The sequence below is a fragment of the Solanum dulcamara genome, chromosome 2, assembly GCF_947179165.1.
Source record: "Solanum dulcamara chromosome 2, daSolDulc1.2, whole genome shotgun sequence".
Lineage (NCBI taxonomy): Eukaryota > Viridiplantae > Streptophyta > Magnoliopsida > Solanales > Solanaceae > Solanum > Solanum dulcamara.
The window spans coordinates 8,771,448-8,788,981 of record NC_077238.1 but is presented as its reverse complement, the minus strand read 5'-3'; the positions used below and the strand labels follow the sequence as shown (position 1 = coordinate 8,788,981).

Sequence of the window (17,534 nt, the reverse complement as noted above, 5' to 3'; positions counted from 1 at the left end):
TAGCGACATCCGTAGCCTTCAAATTCTGAATTCATCTTTGTCAATAACCATTCATAATCAATCACATATTCAAACATCTCATTTTTCACATATCTAAATCATCTCAATTTCGTTTATCACATTTTGTCCTTCATCAAAACTACTTCTATCTTATCCCATATATTTCAAATTACCCGAAAATTAATTAATTTAACCTCCATACTTTAAGCTTATGCCTTAGTCACAAACTCACAATAATAAAAGTAATTTTTTAAAAATAAAAATTGTGCAATAAAAAGAAAAGGCTATACATATAGCATGATTCTTCCATCTCATCTTTTTAGGCCAGTCATTATCATTCTGTAACAGCGCAGTCATCTTAACAAAAATTCAAATAGAAAAAATCTCTCATTCTCTTCATCCCACTCAGGCATATCTTAGCACAACATCTACCCTGTGCATTTCACTGACGATCGCCGGTGGTTTTTTCCGACGGCTGCAATGGGAGTTGATTACTATAACATACTGAAAGTATCTCGTAGTGCGAGTGAAGAAGATTTAAAGAGATCGTACAAGCGATTAGCTATGAAATGGCATCCAGATAAGAACAGTCAGAACAATAAGGAAGCAGAAGCAAAATTCAAGCAGATTTCTGAAGCATATGATGTGCTTACTGATCCTCAGAAGCGTCAGATCTATGATTTGTACGGTGAGGATGCGTTGAAGTCCGGTCAATTTGCTTCGGCATCGCCAACTAGTGCTGGTAGTGGTACTGGTAACGGTAGAGGGTTTAGATTCAAAACGCGTGATGCGGAGGATATTTTTGCTGAGTTTTTCGGTGGATCGGAAGGGTATAGTAGTGGTTCTGGTGCCGGAGTAGGTCGGAAAGCGGCGCCGGTGGAGAATAAACTTCCGTGTAGCTTGGAGGAGCTTTACACGGGATCCAGAAGGAAAATGAAGATCTCAAGGATTCTTCTTGATGACTCCGGGTAAGTATACGCATATTTACAAGTATTTTGTGCGTCATCGTCAAATACGTAATTGCACATCTTTGTTCCTATATTAATTATCTTTGATTATTTCAAAAAATGAAAATATTTTTTTAATGTAGCATGTATTTGTTTATTTTTAGTCATTCTTCTTTTCTTTTTTTTTGAAGCAAAAAGTTAATTTCCTTTTCTTCTGACGTATTGACCGAATCAAAATTGTTCTGTAGCTGGGACGAATTTTCATTTTTAATCATCAAATTGCTGAGATTGAATGCAAATTTGGTAGTAAAAAAAGTAGATGTTTGGTATTTTCTCTGGACTCTGGACTATAGAAGATGATGTTCTTCTATTGCTGAATTGCTTATCACTTTTTTTGGGTGTTTCGGGGGAACTCTGAGGTCCTTTATGCTTCTATGATGATAGATTCATTGATGTTAATGGTCACGATTCACTCTGCTACCTGGTTAATGGATTGAAGTCCCAGTAATTCTGTTTTCAAACTATGTCGTTGGTGGAGTATGGTAGAAGTTTGATAGCTCTTTGACATCCCAATGTGTATCAGCCACAGCCAGTATCTTGACATAGCTATAAAGAATATGCTTTGAACTGGCAGCAAGGTTTAGAACACCTTGGTGTTGCAGCGAAAACGTATTTTATAGAATCAAGGATGAAGTCGGATCATTATCTTATGTTAGTGTCAAGTTTTTGTTCTGAAAGATGAAACTCACTTGGTAAAGTTATTAACTTTATATTTTTGGATTTTAGTGGTTGAAAACTATTATCGCACAACTAATAGTTGAGGATGGCTACAGGAATAACAGGATCAATACCCATTTCATTCTTATCGGACCTGTTTCATTACATTACTCAATAATTTGGCTCTGTGATACTAGAAGTTCTCTTCAATTTCTACTGACATACAAATCTATAACAAACTCATCTTAAACTGACTTTCGAAGTTGTTTTTGTGCCCATCACTTACAAAAATATCTGTAAGTGAGAATAATATCTTAAACACATCTTGACCAAATGTTTTTCAGCTAAACCCTTGTGCTTTTGCGCATCCCCCATTCGTAGAATAACAAAACATGTAATTCTGTCATTTCTTTGTTACTTAATAAGTCTAAAAGGTTGAAAAAGATATGTGATTCTTTTAGAGAAAATACATGGCAATTCTTTATACTAGGGATCAAAATCTCTTAAACCGAGCGCAATTTGCAGATGTATATCAAAGTCACTGTTGCTTAATGCTTATTTATGGTCATCCGGGAGGTAGATTTATCTCCTGAATGTTGCAATTCCCCTGTTCAAAATATTAATTGTCTCATATTGGTCGAGGAGAATGAGTTGTTGTCTCCTTACATAGTCTCACATCATAAACTAGCTTTTAGTGATAAGTTAGGCCTAAATTCCATTTGCTTTTATATGGTATTTGAGCCTACCGTATCCTTATTCTTGATTTACCCAATGTTGGATCCCGATGTGATATTGTTCACACTCCAAATGTCTTGTTCTTTGTGTGTATGGTCTTTGGCAATCCTCACCTCATGAACTGACTTTCGTGTCGAGTGAAGTTTCACTCAATTATTCCACTCAGTGGCTCTAAGTTCTCAATTATTCCACTCAGTGGCTCTAAGATCAAGTCCTATTGTAATCACTTTTCTTTCATGTGTGAAATTGTTTTTGCAGTAAGCCAACAACTGTTGAAGAGGTCCTAGCAATACACATCAAACCAGGTTGGAAGAAAGGCACAAAAATAACTTTTCCAGAGAAAGGAAACTATGAATATGGAGCTGCCCCTGGTGATCTCATTTTTGTGATAGATGAAAAGCCACATGCTATCTTCAAGAGGGATGGAAATGATCTAGTCATCAATCAGAAAATTTCTTTACTAGATGCTCTCACTGGGAAAACTATCAGCTTGACCACTTTGGATGGAAGGGAACTCACAATACCAATCAAAGAGATTGTCAAACCAGGACAGGAGCTGATAATCCCAAATGAGGGAATGCCAATATCAAAGGAACGTGGCCAAAAAGGGAATTTGAAGATCAAGTTTGACATTAAATTTCCATCAAGGCTAAGTGCAGATCAGAAATCTGATCTCAGAAGGGTGCTGTGCAGGAGCATTGACTAGTCCTATGCTTAACTTAAGGTGTCACTAACACTATCTTGGAGGTGCTGCGGAATGTAAATATTTAACTAGTTTTCTATAGAAATGAAATTGTGCATATTAGGATATAATCTTAAGGATGCCTTCCAATATTTACAAATAGTAAGCACCAAAAGAGGAGCTAATGTAGCTACTACCTTAGCTGCTTACATTTTCTTTTGTTGGATGTAAAAGGAGTAAGTAGTTGAATAGCCGTGTTGATTGATTTGAAGGTGGATGTTATATATCAAGTATTGTAGTTGCGAGTAGTGGCACTGTGTTCTAATTGTGTATTCCATCTATGACAGACTTTTGATGAATATATTGCCTTGGTTCTTTTTGGCATTGGTATGGACGAAATCTCTCCTTCAGATTTTTCTTGTGAGTATATTTGCTTTGCATGAAGATTTCCCGTTTCATTTAGCTCCCCGTCAGCTAACTCAATCAGGATGACAGGTTTACTCACAAGGTGCACTGACTAAATGTCTTTTACTTACATTCATTTATCTTATCATTATATTTATTTTCTGTGATAAAGACGTTGTATGACAATGTCAAAGATACTTTTGTATTTTCATATTTTAGATTCTTGAGGGGGCTTCAGGGGCTTGGGTTATGCCGTTGGATATGGAAAAGACATTCCATGAACACAGTAACTAGAGAGAGTTTTATTTATTCAAATCAATATACCAACATTAGTGCTTAAATCAGCCTCTTTGAATTTACCATCAGAAGTGAGAAAGAACCATAGATGAGTACATAATTAGTTCTTAGTGACAGATGACATTTATTCTAACACAGAGACCTATCATTGTAGTAAACTCTGCTCATTACATAACTTTCTTTGGTTTGCTTAGATGTAGGTAGCTTTGTGTTTCTGAATCTTCTTCTGTAGCCCATCCTTGTCTGCTCCAACAATCTTGTCAACTACCTTGCCCTTCTTTATGAGCACGAACGTTGGCATTGCTTGAACCCCGTATTCTTGAGCTACATCCTATTTACAGTTCATCCAAGATTTAGAGAAATTAGTATCCGCGTAAATATTGAAAAGATAAGGGAAAAAAGAAGAGGGTTGTGATGTGAAAGAGAATGACATACAGCCAGTTCATCAACATCAATCTTGACAAACTCAATGTCTGTATATTTAGCAGCAAAGTCATTGATAACTGGTTCCATGTATTTGCAAGGACCACACCATGTAGCTGTGAAGTCGATAACAATCTAGTAGCAACAGAGAAAAATATACCAATGATTAGTACCATCTGACTTCTATAACACAAGTAACAATTTTTTAACACTATTGGGTCACTCAAAAGACGACTAAATACAGCGATAGTCTTTTACACAGTTAATGTATATAAGATAAGTCAATATACAATTTCTCATTAGAGAAACTAGCTGAAAAGTTGCTGCAAAATGGTTACCAGTTTGTTTGTATCTTTCAAAGAACCAAAATGGAGCTTCCATTTTGTTGAAGAGTGGAAAGCAATGACTTGAGACCTCTTGATTTGTGGTGTGATTGGCATATTATAAGCTTCATGCCATGTTGATGAGTAGTTAGCACCCATTTTCTTCAAATTTGCTCTTCAACTTCTGGTTTCTGAAAGATTATCTTTGGATTGATGTTGGAGCTTAGAGACTTGTAGGGACCCCTTTTTATATTGGTTGCTGATGTATGAAGTTTTCTCTTTTCAAATGTAAAAGGAACTTAAACTAATACTACAGAATTTGTTCTTCATTGTATTGATCCTTCCATCATGAAGATTTGATGCTATGTATCTTTTATTTCTGTTGGTTCTTTTTGCAGTAATTTTTAATTATTCTCATACTTTGTATTTTCACCCTACAACAAAGTTGTTTATTACTTTATTATCAGCTTTAAGAAAATAATATTTGAAGTTTGTCGAATAACAAGTACTCTATTAATAACAAAAACTAGTTCAAAACTTTGCTGTTATTGATGGAAACAATGTCCTGTTCAAGTATTGATTCCTACTATCTTGACATAGCTTAAGGACTTGAATTAAAGTTACACGATGAAGGTTAGCTGGAGTTAGTTGTATACAACTTGTTCCTTCTTTATTCCTATTCCTACTACCAGAGTAATTTAAAAAAGAGCAGCTCGGTGAACTAAGTTTTCGCTATGCGCGAATTTCAGAGAATGCAGGGGCGGAACTACAGTGGTGCGAGGGGTGGCGACCGAACCCCCTTCGTCGGAAAATTGCACTATATATATATTGCGAATTTTTTTATTCATGTACAAATATTATTTTTGCATCCCCTTAACAAATGTAGATTGTGGATTAGTGGATAAGGCGCCTGTGATTGAGCCTGTGGTCGTGGGTTCGATTCTCGACAATGACACATTTTTTTACTTTTTTCATCCAATCCCTTATTTTTTAATTTTCTTGAACCCCCTTATCAAATATTCTGGTTCCGCCCCTGAGAGAATGGTCAGACTCAAGGGTCTATCAGAGCAACTTGTTCCTTCATATTTCTATTGCTTGTCTACTTCCCATCATATCTTCATGGGAATTTGATATATGTCAATCAATATAATCTCTTATACAATAGTTCACGGTAAATACTCACCGCATGGGTATTTAAACTAGATTAATTAAACTTATCATGGTTGGTGATGTAATAAAATGAACATTTGAATTAGTTAATCTTATTTTAAGTGACTTAAGTTTATATACAAATACATGACATGGATGTATTGATTTGGTGTAAACACTAGTCACATGTATAATATTAACATGGTAAAGTGATCCTAATTAATGAAGTAAAAATATGAATCACTTGTTAGGGTTTAAGGTGTGAGAGAGAAATGAGAAAAAACATGATTTGAATTGCATTTTCCATCTCATGTTTTCATTGTTTAAATATTAAGAGGTTTTGCCTTAGATTTAATACACAAACCCCGAAATCTGCAAACTTTTCCCCCTTATTTCTGTATCATTTTTGAAAAAGTAAATGTCGTGTGATTTACTCTGCCATTTGAGTTTTCTTTGCGCTACTGTAGAATAGTTTTCTTTCTTTCTGTTGTACTACTGTGTTCAAATATTGTAAACTAGATTTTCAAAATAAACTGAAAAATAAAAAGTAAAATACTTGATATATAAAATATTTGAAATTATAGAATTGACTCTGTGTTATTAAGGAATTTAATCTCCCACTGTATCCAAGGTTATTTTCACGATCCTGACCCTCCGTGATTGACATCCACACTAACCCTTCGGTGGAAGAACTCCTATTACAGCCCAACTAACAGCAATTGCAAGAGATAAGCAAATTAAAGTTGCAGAAGCAAGTTTTAAATGATGAAATAAGACCGAGTTCCCAAAAACTCAGAAAATCTAATCAATCAACTCAATTATGTGAAAATTAACATTTAGGACTTGAAAGTCATCGTACCAAAATTCTAATGAAGTAACAAGTCTAAAGAACGGGGGATGCAACCCCAAAATCATAAACAAGTATTTGAAAGTTTAAGTCCTGAATGAAGGACCAAGATATAAAAGAGCTCATGGTAGCCTAAACGAATTGGCTCATGCTTGAACTCTGACAGATCAACGATCTTCTATGCGAGGTCTCTCAATAGCCTCCGGAAGATGTCCTGTACTCAACAAAGACAGAGCAAGTGCAATATCAGTACAAAAAAGCAACGGTGTACAGATAGGATCATGCGGTTAGCCAATAAGTGAGACATGAGCAAGTAACTACAACACAGTAAACACATACATATAGAGTATCTTACCACTTATCATTTCATATCCAGTACTTAAGCATACATACAGATTAACAGTCCCAATTATCATGCAATTTCAAAGAAGGGTCCTCTCATGGGACCTACAAACACCTATTAGTGTGTCAGAATGTGACACTCGATCCAAGCTTGTGTCGGAAAGTGAAATCCGATTCAATTACGTGTCGAAATGTGACACCTGATCCAAGCATACACAACCAATCACAATTACAATGAATAGTTCAACAGTCATATCTATCAAGAACAAGTTCATTGCAAGCCAGAGACAATAATAGTCATTTTGCATGGTTCGTTTTATCTTTCCCTATTCACATACATGTATGCATACAATGAAACAGTTATCAAGCACATATATCATATACAGGAAGACAAAACCATCACCTATCCGAACCAAGCTTTTGGAAACTCTAAACCGCTGGAGCTTTCCCTTTTCGATTTCGTTCGTCTTGTTCTTGGTCTTTGGCGCGAGAATTCATGGAAAATCGATGAAAAAGTGCCTTGGGTCGCCTCTTAACTCTTAAGAACAATTTTTGCAGAAAAATACTGTTTCTGGGGTTTTTCCCTATTTTTGTGTTGCGTCCCACATCTCGCTCTAGCAGCCCCTCGCTGGCGAGATGCATGGAAACAAAGAGCTCAAAACTTAAGCTTCAAACTTCCATTTCACAACACACCCTCCAACCTTAGCATTTAAAATTAGCCTTTCATGCCAAGATTGATTTCGGAAGTTGTACTCACCCAAAATCGATTCCGTAAAGCCGTACAAACTCCGTATCATCTTGGCTATCATTTCAATTGATCAAACTAACAATTCAATCCCCCATCTATTCCCGGATTACCCTAGACCTCATCTGACTTAGATTTCGTCCAAATTTAGCCAAGGCTCAAAATTTTCAAGTCACTACCCGAAAGTTTTCTAACCCGATTTTCTTCCCCATTAGCTAATCCGTAACGACGGGAACATGTCGTTACAATTATGAATTGTTTCCTCCTAGGGTAAAATAGATTTGCCTATTATTGGTGTAGCGGTACCTCAAACGTCAATAATTTCGTCGAATTCAAAGTAACAAATACACTATGATTCTATATTTTTGTTTGTAAGAAAATATGCAGAAGAATATTAAAAAATTCGATGCAAAAAAATGAGAAGAAACTCCTCTATTTATAGCCAATAAAGGGTAATATGAACAAGTGCTATTATGCCTTATAAGAAAAGTCATTACCCATCGAAAAAGTTACAATTCATTCAATGTGAAAATGTGTTATTCAAATTGCATCCTTTCTCTTGGTGTCTTTTTGGAAAAACACTTCATTTTTCATTCATGCCTTTTAAAATCCAATAATTCCGCATATGAATGGAGAATGATTATATGATGAAAAAACATGCATTAACATGTGTGATTCGTGTAAAGATTAATTGCATCTGAATAAATAAATTTTCCTTTGAACTTTTCGTAGTGAATATTTATCGGATATACTTAATTAATTGGTAGATTTGAATGAATCGTCGAGCTTTGGTGTATACATAAATAACATAATCCACACAATTAATCTTTTGACCATCTTTAGTTCTCACTTTTTTATTTGTTTCATCCATGAACATTGTCTGGCTCGTTAGTGCATAGAGTATTGGTCTTACAAAATTCTCCTTGAAGCAGTGTATGCTTCACACTTACATAAGTGATTCCTAAACGTGTTATCCCACAGATACACTATTTGATATACCCCATATCAAACTTAGAAACCATTAAAACGTCTTAACACTCTATCTTTGATATGGAACATTGTCTCATCACGAGAATGGGTCAAAAATTATTTATATTGAACCGTCACTAATGACTTTGTTTGATCTTCTTGAACTTAGATCTTGAGATCTCCGGTCTTCTAGGTAGAGTTATCGCCACAATGACTTGTTCTCGATCATAGTCTCATTTCCTTCAATGATCTTTCAACCACCTCTCTAATTAGGTCTTTTGTAAGTAGATCTGACACATTATCTCTTAACTTTACGTAATCAACTGTGATTATTACAGAGAGTAATTGTCTAACAATATTATGTCTTCACCGATGTGTGATGAGACTTTCCGTTATATATAAATTGTTGTTTAGCTATCATGATGTATACATATAGAAGCCCATCGTTTGGACCAAAATGAAATATCTTCTAAGAAATTCTAGAGCTATTCAATATTTTTTACCAGTCTTGTCTAAAGGTATAAATTCAGACTTCACTGTAGAGCGACTATATATATTTGTTTGAATGATTTTCAAGACACTGCTACTTCATATAAATATCTCCTGTTTGAATAGAAAAGTTACAAAATTACTTCCAATCAACAAAACAAGAATATTGTTACAGAAAATACTTAAAGCATGTGATGGTAAAAAGAAAGGAAATTGAGTTCCAGAAGAAGAAAAATGTCATCCTAAAAAAGTGTGCAAGTTCAAAAGCTGTCAAAAAAAATTCATGACTAACCGCCAAAAGTAGAAATTGAAGAAGAGCCATATTTCATATTATAGCAAATGAAGCTAAGAAGTGTTGGAAATAGTATGTGAAATGGTCTGATATTCTGGACCCTTTTACTATATCATTTGTTAACTGATCCCTTAAATCTATTAAAACACAGTATTTTAAATTATTTTCTTATTTGATTAGTATGTGTGTAATCCAACTGATTACACGTGTAATTTCATATCATTTTTCAATGACACATAAGAAATTAAATATTAAAAAATAAAAAAATTAAATATGTCACTTTTGCAAATTCTGATTTTTTTTAAATAGCCATATTCTTCCATCTTCATATTCGTTCACAATTTTAGCATCAAATTCATGTCAAATAAATGAAATTCTTCTCTATTTGACCTGAAATTTCAACTACAAATCCAACTAGCCACAATCACAAATTTGAATTAATTTCACAAATTCATAAGACCCATTTGTTATTCTTCAAGCTTTCTCAAACTTATCAATGGAGGTTTTAAATTTTTTCCTACCCATCATCACCCTTATGCTAAATCATACCTACACCTCCTTTTTGAATCTAACGGACACAAATAATGATCTCAATTTTTTGAATCTAAACCTCAAAATTTTTAAAAAATGGGGGCAAAAAGAAATAGGGGTGGGGTTTTAATTTGTTATAAAAGAGGACAGTGGTTGATGATGAAGAAGAAGAAAAAGAGAGTGTGGCGGGTGATTTTGAAGAAAAAAAAATGAGTGTGGTGGGTGAATTTATTGAAGAGGGGAAGAAAGTTGAGGGTTAGCAAGGGGAAAATTGCCGGAGTAGAAGAAAAATTGGGGTGGGTGGGGCGTGGGGGCAGGGGAAGATGGTTGAAGAAGAAATAATTTTTTATTTATTTTAAAAATTGATTTTTAAACACTTTTTAAGTTGTCTCACGCTTTCACAAAATGTGATTCACACGCTACTTGCTTAGTCATGCTACATAGGATGCCAAGTCAAAAACAATGTTTAAAATATTGTATTTCAAGGTGTTTAGGGGTTCAGATGACAAAGAGGTAAGTAGAAGGGTTTACAATACAAACTCATACAAATATAAAAGTTCGCCTGATCATTTCTTCAAAATAGTATTTATTAAGTTTAGTGGTAAGAAGAGTTTACTTTATTTAAATTTAATTTTTTTTATTTGATAGTTTAGGTTGTTGAGATATTTTTAATTTTTAAAATTTTTAAATGTGCAAAGTTTTGGTTAAAAATTAGTTATTTAAAGCCCTCTTATGACTCTTAAAATATTAAGAGACAAATTTCAATCAATACTTTCGATCATCTTCTTTTTTGAAAACACAAACAATTATATTGTTCAAATTCTTTGTTTAAAAGAAAAACTCTTTCAAGCTGACCCCAAGAAAAGTATATATTCTCAATTTAATTTTGTTTGACATCTTGCAAACTTTTATGTATTTGCATTTATTGATCATATCAATACTTTTTGTGGAAAAGACTTATGAACACAAAAACCAGATAGACATTTTCTTATTCAAATAAATGTAACAAAAAACATAGTGCTTTAATCAGCCTTTTTGAAATTTTACAATCAGAACTGGGGATGAATACACAGCTAGTTGTATTAGTTAAAAAATGATAACTGAAACACTCGATCGATCTATCTCATCCACTTGAAAATTCGCGCAAAGACATGAATTTTATTCCTTAATATTTCCCTTTGGTTAGCTTAGTATAAGTTAGCTCTGTGTTTCTCAACTTTCTTCTGTAGTCCATCTTTATCTGCTCCCACAATCTTGTCAACAACCTTCCCTTTCTTTATCAGCACGAACGTTGGCATCGCTTCAACCTTGTATTCCTGAGCTACATCCTGTTTTCAATCGTCCAAGATTCGAGCAATTAGTATCATTGAAAAGGATTTTAAGATATATACACTGACATTATAAACTTTTGTTTTTACAAAATTGTAACGTTTATCTTATGAGTGGACTTGATTGTGTAAAAACGTCAATCTATAAAACTTAAACTCGAAAAAAAGAAGAAGGAAAGGATTCTGAAGTTAAAGAGAATAAGCTCATACAATTAAATCATCAACATCAATCTTGACAAACTCAACGTCTGTATATTTGGCAGCATAGTCATTGATAATTGGATCCATGATTTTGCAAGGACCACACCATGTAGCTGTAAAGTCAATAACAACCTAGTAGAAACAGGGGAAATTATTAGCAACATCTAATAATTTACAATATATCATTAGAGAAAATAATTAAAAAAAAACAAAACAAAAAGTTGCTCCAAAATCATAATGGTCACCTATTTGTACAAAGAATCAATATGGTTATCAGTTTCAACGCTTCTATTTGAATACGTATACTGTTTATTTATAAAATCAGTTTCTAACACTTAAAAATGATTTTCAGTACTTAAAGCTTATCAACTATTTACCATCAACTTATTGAAACGGCCTCTACATGAGTAGGTTAAAATAGGGTGATAGTGTAACGTGATTACCAATTTTTTTGTATCTTTTGAAGAATCAAAATGGTTACCAGTTTCAACACTTCTATCTTCAGTTTCAACACTTAAAAATAATTATCAACTCTTAAAGCTTATCAATTATTTACCATCAGCTAATTGAAACGAGTTCTACAACATGTTACAATAGAGTGATATATAGTGTAAAATGATCATTACCAATTTGTTTGTATCTTTCAAAGAATCAAAATGGAGCCTCCATTTTGTTGAAGAGTGGAAAGCAATGACTTGAGTCCTCTTGATTTGTGGTGTGATTGGCATGTTGTTAAATTCAGGCCAACTTGTTGAGTAGTAGAAACCACCCATTTTTCTTCAAGGATTTTTTTTTTTTTTTTTTTGAAGATTTTCCCTCTTCTTTTTTGTTTTAACTTCTAGTTTTAAGACTTTAATATGTTGGAGCTTAGAGTTTTGCAAGCACCCTATTTATAATGGTTGCTGATGTACAATTTTTTTTTTTTCAAATTTAAAACAACTTATAAACGAGTACAGAATATGTTCTTCATTATGTAGACCGTTCCATTTTTTATTTATTTATATAAATAAAGATAGATTTTGATGCTATGTTGCTTCTTCTTTTTTTTTTGGTTAATGATCCTTTGTTCCAATATTTCCAATGCAGTGTCATTATCACTTTATTCTAATGTGTTTTAAATTCTATACGCTAACAATATAACATAATATTACGCTATCGAGGTCACAAGAAGATAACTGCAGGAAAATGTAGAAACTATTATCCCTTTTATTTCAATTTATTTGATTGATTTTGACTTGGTATGGAGTTTAAGAAAGTAAAATAGATTTTTGAATTTTATAGTCTTAAACTAAAGGTACGTACCAACATGAATTGTAGTACAATGGTGTGACTGCTTCATTTTTAACCAAATGTTTCAGGTTCGAGCACTGAGTATGATGAAAATCTTGTTGGAATGAATCTACGTGATCCAGATTTAAATAAAAAAAGATATATAGAATGTATCAAAATGTCCTTTAATTTAATTCTGTAATCTTAAACATGTCATGTGGAAAGTTGAAATTAAAAAATTGCCAAATAAAGAAAGAAACACTCTTTATTAAACGGACTAAAAAGAAAAATAAGACAAACAATTAAATTAGATGGAGTATAACTTACCATGAATGAGCGATTTATTAAAGTAAAAATACATATTAATTAATTATTAATTAAATAAAAATGTTATAAATTCAAACACATGATTGGCACGCATGTATTAATTTGATGTAAAGAGCGTGATGTAAGATTTTACCACAATGTCAACCCTGAATTAAGATGTTTATTATTAGTGCATAGATTGTTATTGATGGAACTGCTACTTTATTAGATATATTCTTCATCTGGTAATTTTATATCTGGAAGTAATAGGAACCAATACTTGAAGTGAACATTATTTCAGAATATTGCTATTGGTGATAGAAACAATGTTCTCTAAAGTATTTTTTCCTATTATTTCAAAATAGGAATATAATTAATTATAAGATGAAAAATAGCATATATATATATATATATAAAGTTCAATTTCAATTAGGGGAAATTAGCTGGATGGCATTTTATACAAGAAGATGAAAGATTCTATTCTTTATTTGTCATGCAAAGTCATGCTACTAAAAAAAGTAAGTTCATTGAAAGGAACAATTAACTACCTTGGTTAACATCAAATAATTAAAGAGTAAAAAACCCCACATCAAATGATTCAATACTTAAAATCCCCAATTGAAATATCTAGAAAATTTTGGAAATTGAAATTTAGATAATTAACATTCGTCGGTGGTGCCAATTTAAAGGCGAATTTAGGATTAAAACTTAACGATTTAACTTTTTATGGTCCGTATAAAAAAATACTGAATTTAGTTTCACATGGTAAATTTAAGCTAAATCTGCCCCTTGTGCCCATCTGATGCACCCAAACACAACAAGGGGCGGATCTACATCATTTCTTACGAATTCAACATAACTCAATAACTTTTCTTTAAAACATGTAGTTGTGATTTAAAAAATTACTTAATAGGTAGAAATAATCTACTATGAACCAAATAAGTTGTCGTGCAATCTAGAATCCATAAATTAAAAATTCTGAATCTGCTTCTTACCACAAACTAGAAATTATTGGTGGCCTAAATAAATAAAAGAATATATTTTTAACGGTTTAAACTTTGAGATAAAATGAGTTCATACATTTCAACATATATATGTAATTGTACTTGTGAGAAAAGAATCCAGTAGGGTAATTTGGAAGTTGTCTTTTTAAAATACACAAAAGCATCTAACAACATTTTCACTAGAGAATTTTCCAATGAAAATGGTGTGCAGTTCATTTACAACTTCATATATATATATATGCTCATTGTCAAGGGACAAATTTTGGTGAAGAGAATCATAAAGTGAAGTCTGCCACTTTTTTTACATCTGTTCCATTGTGGTCCTTTAGGTACAACTAAAACGTTTGTCTTGTGAAATTTTTTTTACAATGAAAGACATTCATGTAAAACTTTTTTTAAAATTAGTATTTAATTGAACCCAAAGTTGATGGAATGTGGTTTCTCTTTTTCTTCTATTTGACTTGTGGGTGCTAAGGAACAAGTTCATGTGATGACCAAGAGGGAGGGGCAAAAGTGATAGGCTTCTAACTGGCAAGCTTCTGAAGAACGATTATTTTATATGATAACTTAGATGAAATTTTACATAAAAATAAGAGAAATTATTGAAAGATTTTGTAAGATATAGGACGAGTTCAGATTCTACACATATTTTAAATTTGATGATGGCATAATCTGAGAGGTAAATTTGTGAAATCCGTTTTCGTAGAATTTATGGACTAGCGCGCGCACATATATATATATATATATATATATATATATATATATATATATCAAAAAATAATTTTATGTTAGATGTCATCCTTGAAAGATTGACCAAAGTTAAAAGGATGATCACCAAGGTTTAAATTTTTTTTAAAAACTACATAACTAAGCAAACATCCCTAATATAACTATTCAACCAAATGATAGTTTTTTTTTAAAAAAACATATCCATACGTCACTTTCACAAATCAACCTGTTCGCCTCTTTCCTTCCTCTTTCTCTTCTTCTTACCAATCAATTGCAACTTAAGATTTGAATGACTGAGTTGGAAATTAGATTGAAGTACTTATTTTCAAAAGTCAATTGCAAGGGTGGTATTGTTGTTGTTACCCCAAATTTGTAATGAGTTTCATTGATACTTTTGTAGTGAATCTAGGTGATTTTCAGTGTATCATCATTTTCTTCTTCTAATATAATATATATATATATACACACACTTGATACATCAACACATATTTGATACTAATTTATTTAGTAAATGTATCAATGGATATTTGTTATCAAATACTTGTATCTATAATAAATACACTGGATACCTCAGCGCCCTCTCACGACCAATATGTATTTATGCACAGATACACCGGATACTCAACTCATATTTGATGCTGGATATATAAAATTGATACTGAATACAGATACACGAGATATTTAATATTGAATACACTGGATGAAATTGAAATTGGATATGCTGAATGGAATTAATATAGATACATATACAATAGATATATCAATGCATATTTGATGCTGAATACACAAATACATGAAATTGTGAAAAACAGATATAAAAAAGGAGAGAGAAGAGAGGTGAGCAAAAAATAGATAGTTTTAAGCGAGATATATTCATCCAGTGCGTCAGATACAATGTATCTAGAGGCCGATTCAAATAAGATATGTAATTATTAAAAATATTGTTGCAATGAGTAATTAACACCCATACTAACATGTTTTATGAAAAATCGTCTAAAGTTAAATAGGTCTATAAAACATCTCATAATAAAATATAGAATCTTATGTATAGATACTCAGATACAACTCCTAATTTAATGATGAATTAAAATAAAATTACAAAAACATGTGTAACTATAAACGGGTTATGGTCTCCTAATCAAATGTAGAGAAAGCTCTTGCTCTTTTAAGTTCATCCGTACTTCTGTTTATTTTATTTATATATTATTTAACAAACAAAAAAGAGAGAGAGAGAGAAGGGAAACTTCTAAAGCTGCATTTTCTGAGTAATTTATGTGGATTAAGAATTTTCTGAGTAATCTATGTGGTCTATATAAATTTTCATATTTTACCCATTTTGATTATATTTATAACCTTTAAAATAGATAAATTGATTGTATTTACTCATATAAAAAATATGAATAATCCATTTAAATAAATATGAGTTAAATAAACTTCTTTCATTTTATATAGGCTGAAATTGTCACCCTTAATTTTGGATGCCTTTAACTGTAATACTATAACTAAAGTAATCTAGCAATTCTGATTAAAAAATAAATGACATCTGACCCTAGAGATTTTACTCTTCTCTTCTAGAATAATCCTAATTATTTTTTCCTTGAATCACCCCAGAGTTCTTTTTTGTATTCTCTATAATTGCTTAAACATTGTAGAAAAAGAGATCAATAACAACAACAACAACCCAGTAAAATCCCACATCGTGGGGTCTGGGGAGGGTAGAGTGTACGCAGACCTGACTCCTACCAATGTAGGACGGCTGTTTCCGAAAGACCCTCGGCTCAATAAAAGCATAGAAAAAGGTCAGACAAGAATATTAGAGTAAATAAGTAGATGACGAAAACGGTCCAAACAATAGTATAATCAAAGCACAAAAAACAGTAGATATTATTATTGGATAATAACATAAATACCATAAATAACGTACAGCAGAGTACAAGAAATCATAGTGCGTTAATACGCATATGAATAAGGGAGAATAAAACCACTATGTACTAGCCTTCTACCCTAATGTGTGTCCTCCACACCCTCCTATCTAGGGTCATGTCCTCGGTAAGTCGTAAATGCACCATGTCCTGTCTGATCACCTCTCCCCAATATTTCTTCGGCCTACCCCTACCTCTTCTGAAACCATCCATGGCCAGCCTCTCACATCTCCGCACTGGTGCATCTGGGACTCTCCTCTTCACATGTCCAAACCATCTCAGTCGCATTTCCCGCATCTTGTCTTCCACCGAGGCCACTCCTACCTTTTCTCGAATAGCCTCATTTCTAATCCTGTCACTCCTAGTATGCCCACACATCCATCTCAACATTCTCATCTCGGCAACCTTCATCTTTTGCACGTGGGAGACCTTAACTGGCCAACACTCCGCCCCATATAACATAGCTGGTCTAACGACCACTTTGTAGAACTTGCCCTTAAATTGTGGTGGCACCTTCTTGTCATATAACACACCGGAGGCAAGCCTCCATTAGAAAAAGAGATCAATCTAAAAATAAAATTGGTGATAACTTACTCTAAAACATATTATATTGTTTTCATTTTCTTTATTAAAAGGAAACTTCTAAATCTGCATTCCTCAAACAAAGTAACATATTCTCATTTTAATTCCTTCTGACATCTTGTAGACTTATAAGTCAAATCGTAAAGGTGCCACCGCTCAAAAAAAATAATTTTTAGCAACATACATTAATAAAGAGATTAAAATTTTTATCGTTATTTGTTAATTGTCATTAAATTTAATATGGCTATAGACTTTAACGGTATTTACAAAGAGGGCTAAAATGTAATTTGTCACTAATAA

General features: G+C 32.7%; 3 protein-coding genes across 4 annotated transcripts; 1 reads left to right on the top strand and 2 right to left on the bottom strand.

Annotated features, from left to right (window-relative positions):
- Positions 1-328: 328 nt before the first annotated feature.
- Positions 329-3,699, top strand: LOC129880231 (uncharacterized). Of its 2 annotated transcripts, XM_055954176.1 has the most exons (3): positions 329-968; positions 2,658-3,123; positions 3,429-3,699. In XM_055954176.1, the coding sequence occupies exons 1-2, from the start codon at positions 481-483 to the stop codon at positions 3,103-3,105; spliced, it is 936 nt and encodes a 311-aa protein (XP_055810151.1). In that variant the 5' UTR covers positions 329-480; the 3' UTR covers positions 3,106-3,123; positions 3,429-3,699. The 2 variants fall into 2 exon arrangements, with proteins under 2 accessions (XP_055810151.1, XP_055810150.1); XM_055954175.1 differs by having other exon boundaries at positions 2,658-3,699.
- A 67-nt stretch (positions 3,700-3,766) lies between these two features.
- Positions 3,767-4,741, bottom strand: LOC129880232 (thioredoxin H2-like). The gene is made up of 3 exons (XM_055954177.1): positions 4,545-4,741; positions 4,219-4,341; positions 3,767-4,114 (listed from the first exon to the last, which is right to left on the bottom strand). The coding sequence occupies exons 1-3, from the start codon at positions 4,686-4,688 to the stop codon at positions 3,974-3,976; spliced, it is 408 nt and encodes a 135-aa protein (XP_055810152.1). The 5' UTR covers positions 4,689-4,741; the 3' UTR covers positions 3,767-3,973.
- A 6,155-nt stretch (positions 4,742-10,896) lies between these two features.
- LOC129880230 (thioredoxin H-type-like) lies at positions 10,897-12,286 on the bottom strand. Its single transcript, XM_055954174.1, has 3 exons — positions 12,049-12,286; positions 11,432-11,554; positions 10,897-11,221 (listed from the first exon to the last, which is right to left on the bottom strand). Exons 1-3 carry the CDS (start codon positions 12,193-12,195, stop codon positions 11,081-11,083), a joined length of 411 nt encoding a protein of 136 aa, XP_055810149.1. The 5' UTR covers positions 12,196-12,286; the 3' UTR covers positions 10,897-11,080.
- Between the last annotated feature and the right edge of the window lie 5,248 nt (positions 12,287-17,534).